Source organism: Gallinula chloropus (genome assembly GCF_964237585.1).
Source record: "Gallinula chloropus genome assembly, chromosome: 9".
Classification (NCBI taxonomy): domain Eukaryota; kingdom Metazoa; phylum Chordata; class Aves; order Gruiformes; family Rallidae; genus Gallinula; species Gallinula chloropus.
The window spans coordinates 5,575,985-5,591,616 of NC_140094.1; the positions used below are offsets into that span (position 1 = coordinate 5,575,985).

Consider the following 15,632-nt stretch of genomic DNA (forward strand, 5'->3'; position numbering starts at 1 on the left):
AAATCAGTGTGTTGTATCTTTGAAATAACACACAGCACTGAGTCAGAAGTAGTAAGCTTGTCATTTCCATAATTAAGCTAGTATTTAATTAATACCTTCTACTCAGCCTGACTCAACTCATATAATCCAACAGCCCCGTGTCCCTCTGGTACCTCCATGTAAAACTTGTGGGGCGCTGGGTGGCTCAAGGGAAGGAAATAAGGAGTCAGATTTCAGTACCCAGCTGAGAGTTTCACCTCCAATTTAGCTGTTTGAGGCAAATCTGGATCTGCAGTGGCCTAAACCAAACGTTGACCAAGAAGCAGCTCTTTAACTCTTAACTGAACAGGTTCTCTTTACTTTTTCTTTTTAAACCCTTTTATTTTTATTAGCAGGAATGAAGATTATAAACCAAATCTTTCAATTACCTTTGCAGTCTCACTCAAGTCCACTGTCAAAACTGTTCATGGAGATTGAACACCGGCAGTTTATGGAGACCAGATAGCAGTGGTTCCTCTTGAGCAGCTTTGCTGTTGTTGATGTGGAAACTGTACCTGTTCTGGGAGTAAAAAAAGCCAACGTTAGTCTTCAGGGCAACACCACAGAACACTGCATTTGCATCAGATGACATACTGATGGCCCCAAAACGGAGTTGTGGCTTAATTCCCCAAAGCATTGCTGCGTTAGGTTATCCACTCACAGCCTAACCCTCTGACAACACCATGCTAATAATGGGGTCCCCAAGCTGTGACGATGCTCTGGGTTGTAGATGCCTTATGGGCACGTCTAATTATGATGTTCTGTGACAAGGCTATAAATACACACGCTCCCACAGGTGAAGACCCGATTGCAGCGAGCAGCGAGGGGTTCTGCAGGTATTTGCTCTGTGTTCTCACACAGCGTAGCCCTGCCTGCTCGACTGGAGGGCTGTTTATAACTGCAGGAGCCTCACAGGCCTATACCCAGGGGAGCTCAAGGATATGGAAGCAAATGAGATTTCATAATCACATATAGATCAAACGTGAGCGGGAAAAGTGCCAAAGGGAAAAAAGAGTAAATTTGTTCAAATGAAAAAGCCTACTGACAAAACCCAAAGACCACCTGAGCAAAGGAAAACTGGGATTATGAGTTAACAGACCAGCTCTGGTGGGCTGAACGGAGGTCTATGCAGCAATAAAGATAATCAGTCTTTTCCAGAGTGCTTAAGGAGGTAGCTATTTGTGGAGAAAGAATTGTTTGAAGGATTTCTTGGATAGGGAAGGTGGCTAGGCCTCCTGTTCGTTTTCAGGATCCTGTTCTTAAAGATCAGTACGTTATCAGGCTGTCAGAGCCCTGGGATAGGCTGCCCAGGAGGGTGTGGAGTTGCCTCCTCTGGAGATATTCCAGACCCATCTTCTCACTGACCTGTGCGGCCTGTCCTAGGGACCCTGCTTTGGCAGGGGGGTTGGACTCAATGATCTCTGGAGGTCCTTTCCAACCCCTATAATTCTGTGATCATAACACTTTAGGCTATACAAGCATCCCTGCAAAGCACCCGCTGCCAGCTGAGGAGGCTTTTTCTTACTCTTTCCCTCCCTAGCAATTCTGGCCGCCATTGTCTGCCCATCCTGCCCACCTCTGCACCCTCAGACTTTGCCTGCTCCTACACAAAGAAAAAAAACAACAAAAAACCCCAAATACGAAGAAGAAGAACCAGTAAAAAAAAAAAAAAAGGAATTTGATGGGCCAGTCATTAATTCATGGCAATGGCTGCTGCAGGTGAGCTGTCAACTGAAAGCCAATTCTTTCATCCTAAAAATGAAAACTCAACAAAAAGCTTTCTGCCATCCCATCTCCTTCACTGTTTGTTTTGTCAGAGTCAAGGGAGATGACAATCACTCACAACACAGAACTGAGTAAGGAAATTATCAGCTGCCTCAGCCAACGCACTGTGGATGCAGTTGTCAAACTCTCAGAGATTTTGTCACAAGCCTTAGAGCTAGCGTTTCTGTGATTCCTAACGAAGCCTGGAAAAACTCCCTTCCATTAAAAAGGGAAACCTCCCTCTTGACTTGCCGCATTGCCCCTGAGATAGGATGAACAGGCACCAAAGGCCGCTCTCTCCCACAGCTCCCAGCACAGGCTGCCTCAGGAGGCATGTGAGCAGAGATCCGATGAGCTTAACTCACCCTGGAGAAGGCAGCAACCAGAAACTATTCCACAGGGGAAGAAAGGACATATATAGGGGCAGGGATTAGTTTCAGGTCAGCGACTGGTTTGCTGGACCAGAGTTGTTTAGAGAGGAGCTCACAGGCACCGCATCCACGGGGCAGATGAAGTGCAACTATAACACAGTCCCACAGAGCAGCTGGGCAGCAAAGGACAGAGGGAAAGGGGCACCGTGAGGGAGAACCCAGCAGGGCAGAACGAAGCTGTACTACCCACAGAGGAGGGCGCAGCCATGAAGCCCGGGGAGGCTTCAGCTCGGTGCTAGTAACACGGCGAGGGGTCAAGCCCCGAGGCAGGCCGAGCCTACAGCAGCACCGAGGCAGCGCTCACCGCAGGCTCCTCGCTCCAGCACCGACTCCCCGCCGCCCGCGGACCCGTCTCCGAGGACCCAGGAGTCCCTGAGCGCGGCAATGCCCGTGAGGGACCGGCTACCCCGTCCTATTTCCCCTCACGACGCGCCACCTCCGCCCTCGCGCAGCCGCCGCCTCCCGCCTTATTCCCGTAGCTCAGTTACGCAGGCGGCGCAGCCGTACCTCCGGGAGGTACGTAGGTTGCGGGCGGGAGAGGTCGCTCCGCCTCGATTCCCGAACCGCCTTTACGGCAGCTGGCTCCCGGCGGGGGCGGGGCGCTACGGAGGCGGCGTAAGGAGGCCCCCGCCGCTAGCGTCCCTCCTCAGACGTGGCGGGATTGGCGGGGGGCTGGCGCGGACGCCGGGATGTGGCAGAGGTCGGTGTGCGTGGGCCTGCTGGCCCTGGCGTTGGGCTACCTCTGCCTCCTGGGCCCCGAGCTGCCCCACTCGGTGCTGCGGCACCTCTCCGCCTCGCTGCTGGGCGGGCTGCGCCGCGCCCGCTCCCTCGAGGGCCGTATGGTGGCGGCCTGGCAGGCGGCCATCGTCCGCCCGGCCCGGGGATGGGCGCGCGTCGCCGTCGGGTAGGTGCCGGTAGCGCGGAGCGGCGGGGAGGGCACCCCTTCCCCTGGGTCGGGCTGCCTGTCTCCCTCTGGGTCTCTCTATGTATCTGTATCCGCGTGCGCACGTAGCAATCGGGGCCTCACCTGCCGGGTCGAGCTCTCCATCGGCCCCGGCGCAGCCTCCCTGAATTGCCACGGGGTTCACAGCCGGGTCGTGCGTTACCGGAGGCTGGGGTCGGCGTGCCCCTGAGGCGCAGGGAGAGGCCTCCGCTCCGCCTCTCCGGGCAGGCAGGCGAGAGGAGAGGCCGGTCCTGCAGCCAAGGTGGGCCCAAGGCAGCTGGGCGCTGGCCGGGGCTCCTGCCTGCTCCTTAGACCTGTTAATTTCCCAGGCGGGGACGTTTCCTTGACAGAGTCGCTGGCGAGTGGGGGCAGCTGCCTGCCGCGTTGCTTAGTCAGAGGTGATCCTCGGCTGAGGGGATTAATAGCCAAAAAAGTCACGTACTGGTGATTTACATGTGCTGCGTGGGTCAGGCCCGGTTGGCAAACCCGAGGACCCTCTCCTCCCTTTGCTTGCCCGCAACCCAAAGTTTATGTACAGAGTCTGACAGACCTGGAGCTGCTGGTCCATCCCCAGGGGGGTGGCAATTGGGGAGAACAGCCTGACAATAAATAGGTACAAGAGATGAGTTTACAACGCGGGGAAGTGCACGAAACCTCTGCAATAGGGGAAGAGTAACCGAGACAAGGCAGAGATACAAAGGGGAGAGTGGAGGGAGGGAAGGAGGGGAAAAGCAAGATTGTTAAGACACCTATGTGTGCACAGGGAAACCCAACACCCTTTCTTTGTTGAATTGGAAAGGGGGCTAGGGGAAAGTTGAGGAATATCACTTTGATGTTAAATGTTGGGTTTAAGTCAGACCATTAACCTTGCTGTTATATATAGCGCTTGCCTCACTGTCTCTTAAATATAAGGTCATGACAGGATAACTTGTCTCTGGTTTAGAAGAGGTGGCCTTCGACTGTTGGAAGAAGTTACTCCACCTCCATGGCTGTGTAGCCAGTGTTAGCTGGAGTCTGTCATGTGCTGGTGCTACTTTTGATGCAGACTTTCTCTCCCATGAATAGATGACAAAATAGGTTTTCCAGTGCCTCGTTTAGTCTTTTGCCACGCCTTCACTGGAAAAGAGCCAGGTATCTTTGGTTTGTTTCCTTCCTTCCTTCTTTAGTTTAAAGGGACTGAATATGTTTAACAGATACACGCAGCAAACTCAGTTCATTAGTAGCATATCCCTGCTGTTAAGGGAGTTTATGAAAAGCATGTTGTGTGTTAGCAGAGGAATGGCAGAGAAGGAAAAGAAAGACATTTGGAAGATGATTAGAGGCATCTCACTTGAAAGAACTGACTTGGTTTACATCCCCTTGCAACTTTAACGATTCATTAAAATATAAAAGTGCTGACCTTTCCTTGCATTGAGTTTGGGGCTAAACTGCTGTTTGAGCTTATTGTTCCTTTGGTTTACTTTTCTCTGCTGTGCAAGGGATTTTTCTCTCCTTAGTGTATGTGGTGAGGCAGTATACAGCAGATTTCTGAGCCCTTCGACCTCGTGTCCTGAAAAGCCTTGGGGTTTTTAATGTCCTTTATTTTCTGTGATGCAGCCTTCATGTGTTGGGGCCCAAATCATGCGTGAAAGGTCACTGAGGAAGAGGAATGCTAAACTGCCCTGTGTTTCATGCTGACATGCAAGCAGGCATTGGCATTTGGAGTGCTGTGTGGATAGACACACAGCAAGTTAGAGACATCCTGCAAAGTTTTGTCGGTTGTTTGGATCCCTGTCAGGGAAGTGTGGGGCAGAGGAACAGATACTGCACTTGATGGCAGATCTGGAATATGCTTTAGTCCTTGCTGGGATCATCTCATTAAATGTTTGGAGTATATCAAAGTCTCTCTGAAATGAAGGACTTGGAAACAAGGGCAGGTGTTGGTAAACTTTCTTCCTGTTTGCAGCCCAGAAGCTTTGCTGTTCCCTGGTCTGAATTAGGCTGTGTTTAAATTGATGTAATCGATAAGAAACGGAGAGTGGAAGATTTGAGCTGCAGGTTAGGCTTCTCATGAAGTGTAAATCTGCTAACATGGTTTTTCCTGCTCCCCAACTATTGCAGGATTTTCCTTCTGTTTCCAGTATTTGAGAGAAGGCAGCATGGCCATTCTGGAAATTTGGGATGGACCTTTTGAAATTGCAGTTTGCAGTTATTTCAGCTGAACCATCGCTCTCCTGACTTCTTATAAACAGGACCAGCCTGGGTGGGGGATGTTTGTGTGTGTGGTTCTGGTTATTGGTAGGAGTAATTGACACTCCAGAGGCTCTTCTGGTAGACTTAAATATTTTCAGGGTTGTTGGGGTTTTTTTTTAAAACTATTCTGAATTGAATTGTATGTACATTTTAAACCAGAAATATGTATTTTATAAAGCCCCACCTTATTATCATAAGAATTAAGAATTTAAAAGTGTTACTGGGCCTATTTTCTTTTGAGCAAGACTAAGGCAGCACACAAAGCACGAAATGTGCACCTTTGGACCACGAAGCTTAATCGTTCATTTTAATTCAGCAGGATGTTAGCAATCCTTCTCTCCAGTGCTGGAATGCATGTAAAAAGGAGGATGCTTTAGTAGAGAATTTGATGGAATTCTCATGCCTTTGGGTTTGTTTGGGGTGGTTTTTCATCTGGTTTGTTGTTCCCAGTGTTTTCCTTCTCTCTTCCAGTGTCAACGCCTGCGTAGACGTGGTTCTGTCTGGTGTGAAGTTGTTAGAGGCGCTCGGTCTTGAACCTGGGGATGGAAAGAATCATGTGGTCTTGAACTCCAGGCAGGACCTGAAAGAAGCATTCACTCACTTCATGGAAAAGGGGGCAGCTGCTGAGCGCTTCTTCAGCGATGCCGAGTCCTTCCATCACATTGCACAGACAGCCTCTGAGTACCCTGGTGCACAGGTATGGCTTCCACCTGAAAAATAAGCCTTGAGAAGCGTGTTTGTTATTTTCTGCATCATTGGTGGCTTTCATTCTCTGCCTAGTGAGATGTCAGATCGTTTAGGAAAGAAACCAGTGCCACAGCTTGAGCATGTTGGTGACTTTGCACACAGTGCTGGGGTTTTGAATAGTCTGTCCCTTGATTGCTTTCCCAAGACCGACAGGTCAGTCAGAGGTGTCTCTGTGTGGGAACCAACAGGGCTGATGCTGTAAAAGGCTCCAACGTCTTCTGATGAGGGAGGAGGTGAGGAAATAGATCCCAGCACTAAGAGTTGTAAATGCTTTGATCAGTTTTAGCTGCTCGATATAGAATTTAAATTCTCTCTGGAATGAAAATAAATAATTGTCTGGGTTTGTTTTTTTTTTTCTTTTCTGAAGCCTCTATTTCCAAAAGTGAAGGTTTGTTCCTCTAGTCTATAGGGGGTCTCGTGAACCTGCCTTGGTAACTTGTTTGGCAGGTGGATAATTTTCACAAGCTATGTAATGCAGCCTTCTGTGAGGTTCACCAGCTGCTTTTGAAGATGAGGAAGAACTCAGGGTTTTTCTGTTGGTCAAGCCTCTCTTGTGTTGACTTGGCTCTCACTCCATTGACTTTCTGGCATCCCCTCATTCCTAGCTGTACCCTTTGATAGCCTGGTTGCTGCCATGTCTGCCTGCCTGCCATCCCCAAGACAATCTGTATTCTCTGGTTTCCAAACTCACATTGGAATTTTCTTTCTTGAAAGGTTGATCTTTCTTACCTGAGGAGACTTTCATGGTTCCACTCAGTGCACATGGGTAGCAGCTTTAACCATGATTTCACACTGGACTGAAGTGTTATTGCAGTTTTTAAATGGTTGCTTGTCAGTCTTGCTAATACACGTTACACAGAGAAGTGCACTGAAGTAAGGGCTGTTTATGTTATGAATAAGTTTGTGAAGGGCTGCAAGTTACCTAAAGGCAAATATTTAAATACAGAAGGAGTCAGATTTGTGATCTCTCAGAGAATTGTAAAATTGTTTTGCCTTCAGCCTCAGGAAACTTTATTAACTTCCATAATGCTAGATCCTTTTCTAAGAAAGCTGAAATCTCTTGCTGATAGTCCTTACTCAGCATGTATAATGCTGTCAAAGCAAGGGAATGCCCACACCTGCCTCTGTTTGTTTTACAGCTTTATGTAGGAGGAAATGCTGCTCTCATTGGCCAGAAGCTTGCAACAAATCCGGACCTGAAGGTACATGTCCCAAACGTTTCATGCTAACCGCTTGCCTGTAATGAGGCTCACATCATCTGTAGAATTTAGGGAGCTGGCCATTTTCTTAGGTTCTGGTGGAACATATGGTTGGCCTTACAAGTTACGTAGCTGTTGTGAGGTTTTCTTTTTAAATTGAATTAGTCTCTCTTATTTTTTTTTCTTTTTTTTTTTTTTAAAGCAATTGTCTAGGTGATGCTTGAATGTCCTGAAATAGTGGCAGGGGACAGGGACAGGGATCCTTGATCCTTGATTGCTTTTTCTTGCTTCTAGATCCTCCTTTGTGGCCCAGTTGGTCCTAAACTTCATGAACTACTTGATGACAATGTGGTTGTGCCACCTGAATCCATGCAGGAAAGAGATGAATTCCATCTTATCTTGGAGTATCAAGCAGGTACGTTGCCAAAGGCTGGATGTTGGATGGGAACCCTGAATATCACTCAGACAGTCCTGGTTTTAAAAGTGGGGGGTTGGGTTTGAATTCCAGAAGGACTGTAAGTTCCATGTGCTTCGGGCAGCTGTGGTAGGAGAACAGACATCTAACAGTCTTTTGAAACCTTTTCCTTCTGTAATACAGTCACTGTAAATGCAGATTCCTGCTGCCATCTTGCCATCCTTTTGGTTCTGTATACTACAACCTATAGAAGCCAAGCGGGCTTTTCCTTTCGTTGTGGTGCACAGCCTGAGCAGCCTTGACGGGTGTAATTCTAAAGCTGTATGACCACTGAAATCCTCTGGTAGTGTTCTCTGAGAGCAAAGGTACCGCTCACCCACGCGCAGAGGGAATTCAGGGTAACCCTAACACAGGCAGACTGGGTTTAACCATTGGATTTTGGAATCATTCTGCTGGTCCTGTCTCAGTGTATAGCTGCAAAAAGAGTTACATCAGCCTGAGAGAAGAGGGAGGATTTGGGAAGGAGGGGAGTCAAGAACCCCCAGAATTAAATCTTTTCAGCAGCAAAACGAATGTGGAGATTCTGCTTAGAATACCCCAAAACTGCTTGTTTCTCAGGCTTTCTGTTCAAGCTGCTGTTTGTAACCAGTGTTTGTTTATTCCCTTATGCTTCTTTCTGTCTGGTTATCCTCACTGGCACAAGGAACCGCCCAGAGATGCGTATACGGACAGGGAGAACTGGTCGGGTGGACTGTGATTCCTGTAGTTTGGATCCTCTCTAGGCTGTCATTACCCTCTTTTCTCCCAGCTTGGTGTCCTGGCAATGGAGCCCACAGTTTATGCTCTTACCCCGGTATAAACCAGTTAACACAAACAGTGACGATGCCGTTCCGTTCCACAGAGCGTTTCCAGGAGCTGCGCAGTAAGGAGCAGTCAGAACCATGATTGGCTTCTCTTCTGAGTTAACTTGCCTTTTGTTGTTTCACCCTAGGTGAAGAGTGGGGGCAAGTGAGAGCACCCCATGCCAACCGCTTTATCTTCTCCCACGACCTATCAAATGGCGCCTTGAACATGCTGGAAGTGTTTGTGTCCAGCTTGGATGAATTTCAGCCAGATCTTGTGGTACTTTCAGGACTTCACATGATGGAAGGCCAGAGCAAGGAGATGCGCCAGAGACGACTTATGGAGGTGAGATACGGAATACCAGAGTCTCTCCTAATTTCTGTTCCAACAAATGCTTCATGGCAAAGCCTTGGTTTCCCAGGTTTGAACTTGTAATTAGGCCAGATCTTCAGATCTTCTCAATACTGCATGCTAAAAGAAGGTGAACTGGAGGAATGGCCAAAGTCCAATCCCGTAACACTCATGTTGCTTGGATTCAGTGGGCTGTCTGGGGAGGAAAGGTATGGTCTGGCTGGAGTGTGCTGGCGCTGTTACTGGAGCTTCTCCGGTGGCTAAGTTACACTTCTCTCCTGGTGCTAACATGGTTCAGGGTATGACCAAGGTTTGCATTCCTTAAGCACCACCTGTTAGATAATCCAGAAAGCAGCTTTCCCATCTGAGCCCAAGAGAGCTACACCACATTTTCCTGTCTTCAGCCAAGTGCCCTTCCTGAGGCCTCTTTTTCCTTCATTTTCTCTGTTCTAGGATCTGCTCTGTTACAGCTGCTTCAGATATGTCCATTAGCAAAGCGCTGAGTTGGGCACAGATTGGGGCAGATAAGGTTTTCCTGCTCTGGGATTCTGGAAGCTAGAGGTTGTTCTTCCTTCTTCCCCTCAGCAGCACATTCGGGCACCTGTCAGACATCCTGTTTGGAATTGCTGTTAAAACCATACTCCAGAAGATGAAGGGATGTGTGTGTCTGAGTCCCAAACCTGTTTGCTTTTTCTGTTGCTTAACGTGTATGTATTTTAGGGTTGTCTTTCTCTCTTTCTGCACTCCTGTAGGCTGTGGCCTCCATCTCAGATATCCCTACTGACATTCCCATACACCTGGAGCTGGCCAGCATGACTGATCAGGATTTTATGAGCAACATCATACATCAGGTAACAAAAACAAAAGGATGTGCTCTTTTTTACTGCTTTCCTTTAGTATCACCATGTACAGACCTTCAAAATAAGGGCTGCCCATTTGAAGATCCGTTACGAACATGGGGTTAATGTCACCTGTTCTGTTTGGAATGCTTCTGTTTTCTCTCCTGAGCTTACCAGTGCCTCCTCTGTGCAGCGAAGGAGAACTGTAATGACTTCTGGCATAGCAGAGGACAGATTTGTTTTCTTGGCTCCAAGGGAGTACTCTAGATAGATCTCTCTGGGACCTTTCACTAGGAAGGTATCTTACAGTGCTCCCAGTTGACGGTCAGACCCTTTTCAGCAAGGGCTGGGAGCTTTTTTGCAAATCTGAGTTTATTCAGCAACCATATCCAAGAAAAATACTATGCAGTACAGCTGGGCTCTGTTTTCTGACACACAGATTTGCAGTCATGAGGGGGAAGGTGACCCAGGAGAATGTTCACAACTCTATAGATCCAAATAACTTTGGCTGGTTTTAGATTTAGCAGGCTTGCAGGTTTCTAGAAAAAAACCCCAGGATTTTAATTTGAGCTGAGTTAAAATAACCCCACTCTCTATTCCATTGCAGAATTTCTTTCCTGCAGATTCTGATGGGTCCCAGTTTTTCCTCTGCAGGAAACTGGGTGCTCTCTTCTGCTCAGCACGCTGGTGGTACAGCCAGTAACGCAGCACTGTTAAAACAGTACCCTGAAGGAGAGAGACCCAAGTCTGATTCTCTCTCTGAAGGGAAAACGGTTGTTCCTGTGGTTTCTGTTAGCAGGTCTTTCCCCTGGTGAACTCCATCGGGCTGAACGAACAGGAGCTGCTGTTCCTCACGCAGTCTGCCTCTGGTCCCCACGCCTCCCTCGCCTCCTGGAGTGGGGTTCCCGACGTGGGTGTAGTCAGCGATATCCTCTTCTGGGTCCTGAAGGAGCACGGGAAGACGGAGGAGCGGGCCTCTGACCTCACACGGATCCACTTCCACACCCTGGCCTACCATATCCTTGTCACAGTGGATGGGTACTGGGGCAACCAGGTTGCTGCTGTGGCTGCCGGCGCTCGAGCAGCGGGGACTCAGGCCTGTGCAACCGAAACCATCGATACCAACAAAGTCTTCCTTAAAGCTCCTTTGGAGTTTGTGACCTCCCAGATAGAGGCACCTTCCAAAATCATTTTGAATCCAGATGAGCCAGTGGTGCATTGGCACAGGGAAGGCATCTCATTCCATTTCACCCCTGTTTTGGTGTGTAAAGATCCCGTCCGGACCGTGGGACTTGGGGATGCTATTTCAGCTGAAGGACTCCTATACTCTGAAGTACATCCTCAGTAGAAGACTTCAGACCCTGCTTTTCCTCTCGATACCGTTTGGTGTCCGAGGAACACACCGGTGTTCTTGTTAGGATTTCAGCAGTGATGGTATAGGAACAGAATTGGGGTGTGGTGTGTTTTCTGGGTATAACTGAAAAAGAGCCAAAGAATAATTCCAGGTATAAACTGTCAGATACATTCCAGTCCCTTGGTAGTGACTCGAATGCGTCACGTTTGGGTGCAGACGTTTCAGTATTTAATGTGAAGCTTGGCTTTGCTTTGTTTTAAACGTGTGAGTGAGGAGGGAAACAAGTATCAACACCCCTGTTTGGCATAGGTGTGCTGTTTGTAACCCCGAATGGGTCTTGCCTGTCAGCGCTGGGAAGTCTGGCAGCTGGGAGAATTCCCTGTGTCTGGGTCCCAGGGAGAGCACGACAGCGCTCGTCCCTGGCTTGCCTCTGATACATTAAAATAAAAGGCTCTTGCATTACCTCCTCGCAGCACATTGCCACGTGGCAAGAGCAAACCTTTCGCTTGCTTGGTGTGATGATGAAATCTTTCACTGATGAAATTACCTCTGGACCTCGGTGCCCCCAGCACTGGAGGGAGCTTGGGCCCCGAAATGTGACGCACCCCATACCTCCCCCTTAAATGCACCGAGAAAACTCAACTCAGGGTTGCAGAGGTTATTTTGGGCATCCATTCTCTCTGTGACTGAAGGTACTCAGCTGAGCCCCAGCAACTAGAAATTACAATAATCAGGGTTTATACTGGGAGACAGCATTACCATCCTGCCAGATAAGCCACAGATGGTTCCTTGTGTTGGCTGTACGCTACACACCGAGAGCTTCAGTCAACATTGCTGGTGTTCTTTGCTCGCAGGGAGTGTCTCTATCCTGTAGCTCACAGAAAAGCTGTTGAGTGCTGGAGATGAATTGGGTTTGGTTTGAGAAGGGTTGTGCAGACTTTTCCATAATATACTGGGGAAGGGCCTTCCTGAGGCTTAAAAGCTGCAACAGCGTTCTCCAGGTAAGACCGAAGCCAGGAAGGGGTTTTCTTTAGGGTGTGACATTGGTTTGGTTTCTTCCTTTGATTTAAGCCACTGATAGTTTCATTCCTCTGGACTTGAAATTAAAAAAGTAGAACCACATCTCCTTGTTAAATACTCTGCTTACTGTTTTTCTTCCTGGTACCTGCACAGAAGCATCACTGTATTTATGATGTTTCTCCTTTCCAGGCATGGTTTGTCTCTGGCTGTTTCCAGAAACTTCCAGTATATTTGTGTAATGGGGTTTTTTTCAGTGCAACTGTATGAAATGCTGTCAGCCTGTCTCCATGAGCCTGTGCTGGACTGGAATTTCTAGGAGGTGGCTTTAGCTCAGTCTCTGCATCTGAATGGAGGGGAGGAGAATCCATAATATTTTGGGCTGGAGTGATGCGGTTCACTGATGCTGTCAGCGATGTTCTCCTAGTGGAACATGCCACAGTAAATGCTGTGTAAGGGTTAAAAAACACTGGCTGTTCTAACTCGTACTGACCTCACACCGTGCTGTCTTGTCAGTGTGCATGTCACTTCTGCTGCCCTCTGCGTTTTACCAGAGGAGAAACAGGGGCAGGGCTGTTTTCCTGCAGCTTACCCCATCCTGATCTCCCCTTGCCTGTCAGCATTGATCTTGGTGTGGGATCTTCTTAAGACTGCAAGTATTTTGATGCAGGTTTATTATTATTATTATTATTATTATTATTATCATCAATAAATTGTAGCATGGGACTCCAAGTTCTGTTTTAGTCTTCCTGCAGGAGAAAAATAATTTGGAAAGGTGTCTCCTTTTAGCTGTCTGGGGCTGGTTGCAGATTGTTCTGCAACCTTGTATCGCAGCTGTCTGGCTCACTGCCCCCATGGCCACCCAAGGCCCTGCATCTTGCCAGCTGGAGAACTAACCCGTTGCTCACGTTAGGTCCCACTTGCACAATGTTGGGCCAAGCACGGTGAATGCGTGAATCCAAAGTGAAACATCAAACTCACCTGGTCACCAACATTCACTTAGCAAGGATAATTCTTAACAAGAGTGAATGCTTAATAAGACATGCCCTTAGTATCCCTGATTAAATTTTGAAATGATCTGGGTGATGATAAAACTGAACTGAAGGGCAGGACCCAGCAGCCCATTTTAACTTGGTGTTTCATGTGATGTGCATGCCTTCTCCCGCCTTCCCTCTTGGAAGGCAGGCTCCAGAGTCCCTTGCAATCCTTTTCCTGCACACAGAGGCCATCAGCACCTCTGTGCAGCTACAACAGTGACAGCAAAGCAGAGCTGCTTGGCTTTTAACAGGAAGGGAAATCGCTGGAAAGGTCGTGCTGGAAAAATGTAGCGATGTTTCTAGTGACTGGAGGGGAGTTTGGTGTTTGGTTTGTGAAGTGCTTGGCAGGTCATTTTAAAACACACATCTTGCAGGTTCTAAAACTCCAGAGCTCTTTGCCACAAAGAAACAAAATGTGCAGAAGTACCAGAGTGGCAGCCCCAGGCTTGGTGTTATCTCTGCTTTCCCCCATCCTCCCTGTCCACAAGTCCTGTTTGCTCTTGTGTGTCACTGCTCTGTGGCAGATGACTGAACACACAGAAGGGTTTCCATGTTGGTATTTCTGCTTCTGCAGGCCTGTAGCTAGTGCAGCCACGTTGGGTGAGGTTTTCTGTCTTGTCCTTGATGAAAAACAAGTGATACTTTGTGCCTTTTCCAGGCATGTCACCTACAGAAGGTGAAGGGCTGGGTTATTTGAGGAGATGAGTGAATGGCAGGAGGCTGGCAGGCCTTGAAAGGATACCTTCCTTCCCTGCTCTGCCCAGGGTGATGTGGGGTTGCTGCCCAGCCGTGGACAAACCTGTCCCAAATTCAACTATTTCCAAAGGTTTAAAGGCTCCTTATGTTCTTCCTCTGCATGCAAGTTTGACTGAGGAATCACTTGATTTTCTTTACTTCTTTATCTTCTCTCCTGTAGCGGTGTGTGAGGTCCAGGTGAGTTAATTCTTCTCAGAGTTCCTTTGTACAGAATTGGTGCTGAGATTTTCCTCCTTTGCCTCTACCTGTTGCCTCTGGCAAAGACCAGTTAACTGCTTTGACTGACTATATGTGCCACAGGGTCACCTCTCCAGCCATGCCCTGAGGAAGGGGGGTGTGAGGGAAAGTTAAATAGTGGGACAGTTTTTTCCGGAATGACACAATGCATCCTGACTCCTTCCAGTTCCCCTGACAGCTGTTTACACCTCAGTGCTCTTGGGCACTTTTTTTGGAGAGCTGAGGTGAAAGCTGACGCTGCTGCCAAGAAGCGAGCAGCTAAATCATCTCTGCGGTGGTATTTGGCTCTGGCTGCCGCTACTCGTGCTGTCTCGTGGCGTGCTGCAGTGCCGCTTCCAGCATAAGGAAACTCAGCGATGGTTTCTTAGCACGTTCAGGACAACGGTGTCAAAGTGGAGGAACAACCAGACTTTACACTGTTGACTGCTTGAGTTGGCTTCTTCTCAGTCCCGTGGCAAAGCAGGATTGGAAAAGCGGTTGTTTCTTCCAAGTGCGTTAGTCCTGTTCTTCCCCAGGCCAACAGATGCTTTGGTGGAAGCAAGACAGTTCAGTTCTGGACCTGTGGTGATACCAAAGTGGTAGTTATAGATAATGTCATTATTTTTAAACCTTTACACTTGTGGGTTAAAATGACTAAACCAGACAATCTCGTGTTCTTCACTCAAGTTCCAACGAGCCAAAAGGAGAGCAATGAAGGTTTGGGTCTGAGTGGCAGTCAGACGCGCTCACAGAGCCAGGGTGATGGTTCCGCTTGTTCCAAGGTGTCAGGTGGACGTTTCTGAAACACATGGAGTGGTTTCCTGGATAATCTCTCAGGTGGATCCTAAGCACCGACTGAACATCTCAGGGACGTCCTGATCCAGACTTGTGGGAGGACGTTCCCTCAGCAGAGGAAAGAAACAGAGGTTGGGAAGAGCGTGCATGGCCGTTTCCTTCTGCGCCTGTCGCCTTCAGAGCTGAGTGCAGTGTTGGCCTGTGGTGAGCAGAGCTCGGAGCAGCTGAAGCATCCAACCACCAGCAGCTAAGTAAGCCATATGACTTACCCTGGTCAGTGCTACGTGTTCTTCTACAATTGGGGGGGGAAAGCCCTAAAGCAGATGGTTCCTATTTCCCTGGAAATTAAGCTCATTATTTTCCATCTTAAAATTTCAATTACAGAGGGAAAAAGAGATTAGAATCATGGCTGACACCAGAAACAGGTTTCAGACCATACGGTGCAATTTCCAGAATCCCTGAGTGACTTGGGCTGGTCCCGCTGAACAATCCCTCGCTTAATTTGAGTTGGGAGAAGGGTCCAGCCCCATCTTCACCATTAGATCACCTTAAAAAAGGTGTCTCCACAAAGACACATGGAATTTACTGCATGCAAACGCCATCGTCCCACCACCCAGGAGGAGAGGGAACAGGACAAGGAGTTGCAGCTCTATTTATTATCCAACTGTCATTACG

General features: G+C 48.4%; 1 protein-coding gene across 2 annotated transcripts; it reads left to right on the plus strand.

The window, feature by feature from the left end:
• Nucleotides 1-2,879: 2,879 nt before the first annotated feature.
• On the plus strand, nucleotides 2,880-11,644 carry ADPGK (ADP dependent glucokinase). Of its 2 annotated transcripts, none has more exons than XM_084267876.1 (7): nucleotides 2,880-3,117; nucleotides 5,860-6,085; nucleotides 7,275-7,337; nucleotides 7,629-7,749; nucleotides 8,741-8,937; nucleotides 9,696-9,794; nucleotides 10,579-11,644. In XM_084267876.1, exons 1-7 carry the CDS (start codon nucleotides 2,903-2,905, stop codon nucleotides 11,128-11,130), a joined length of 1,473 nt encoding a protein of 490 aa, XP_084124002.1. In that variant the 5' UTR covers nucleotides 2,880-2,902; the 3' UTR covers nucleotides 11,131-11,644. The 2 variants fall into 2 exon arrangements, with proteins under 2 accessions (XP_084124002.1, XP_084124003.1); XM_084267877.1 differs by having other exon boundaries at nucleotides 10,582-11,644.
• The last annotated feature ends 3,988 nt before the right edge of the window (nucleotides 11,645-15,632 follow it).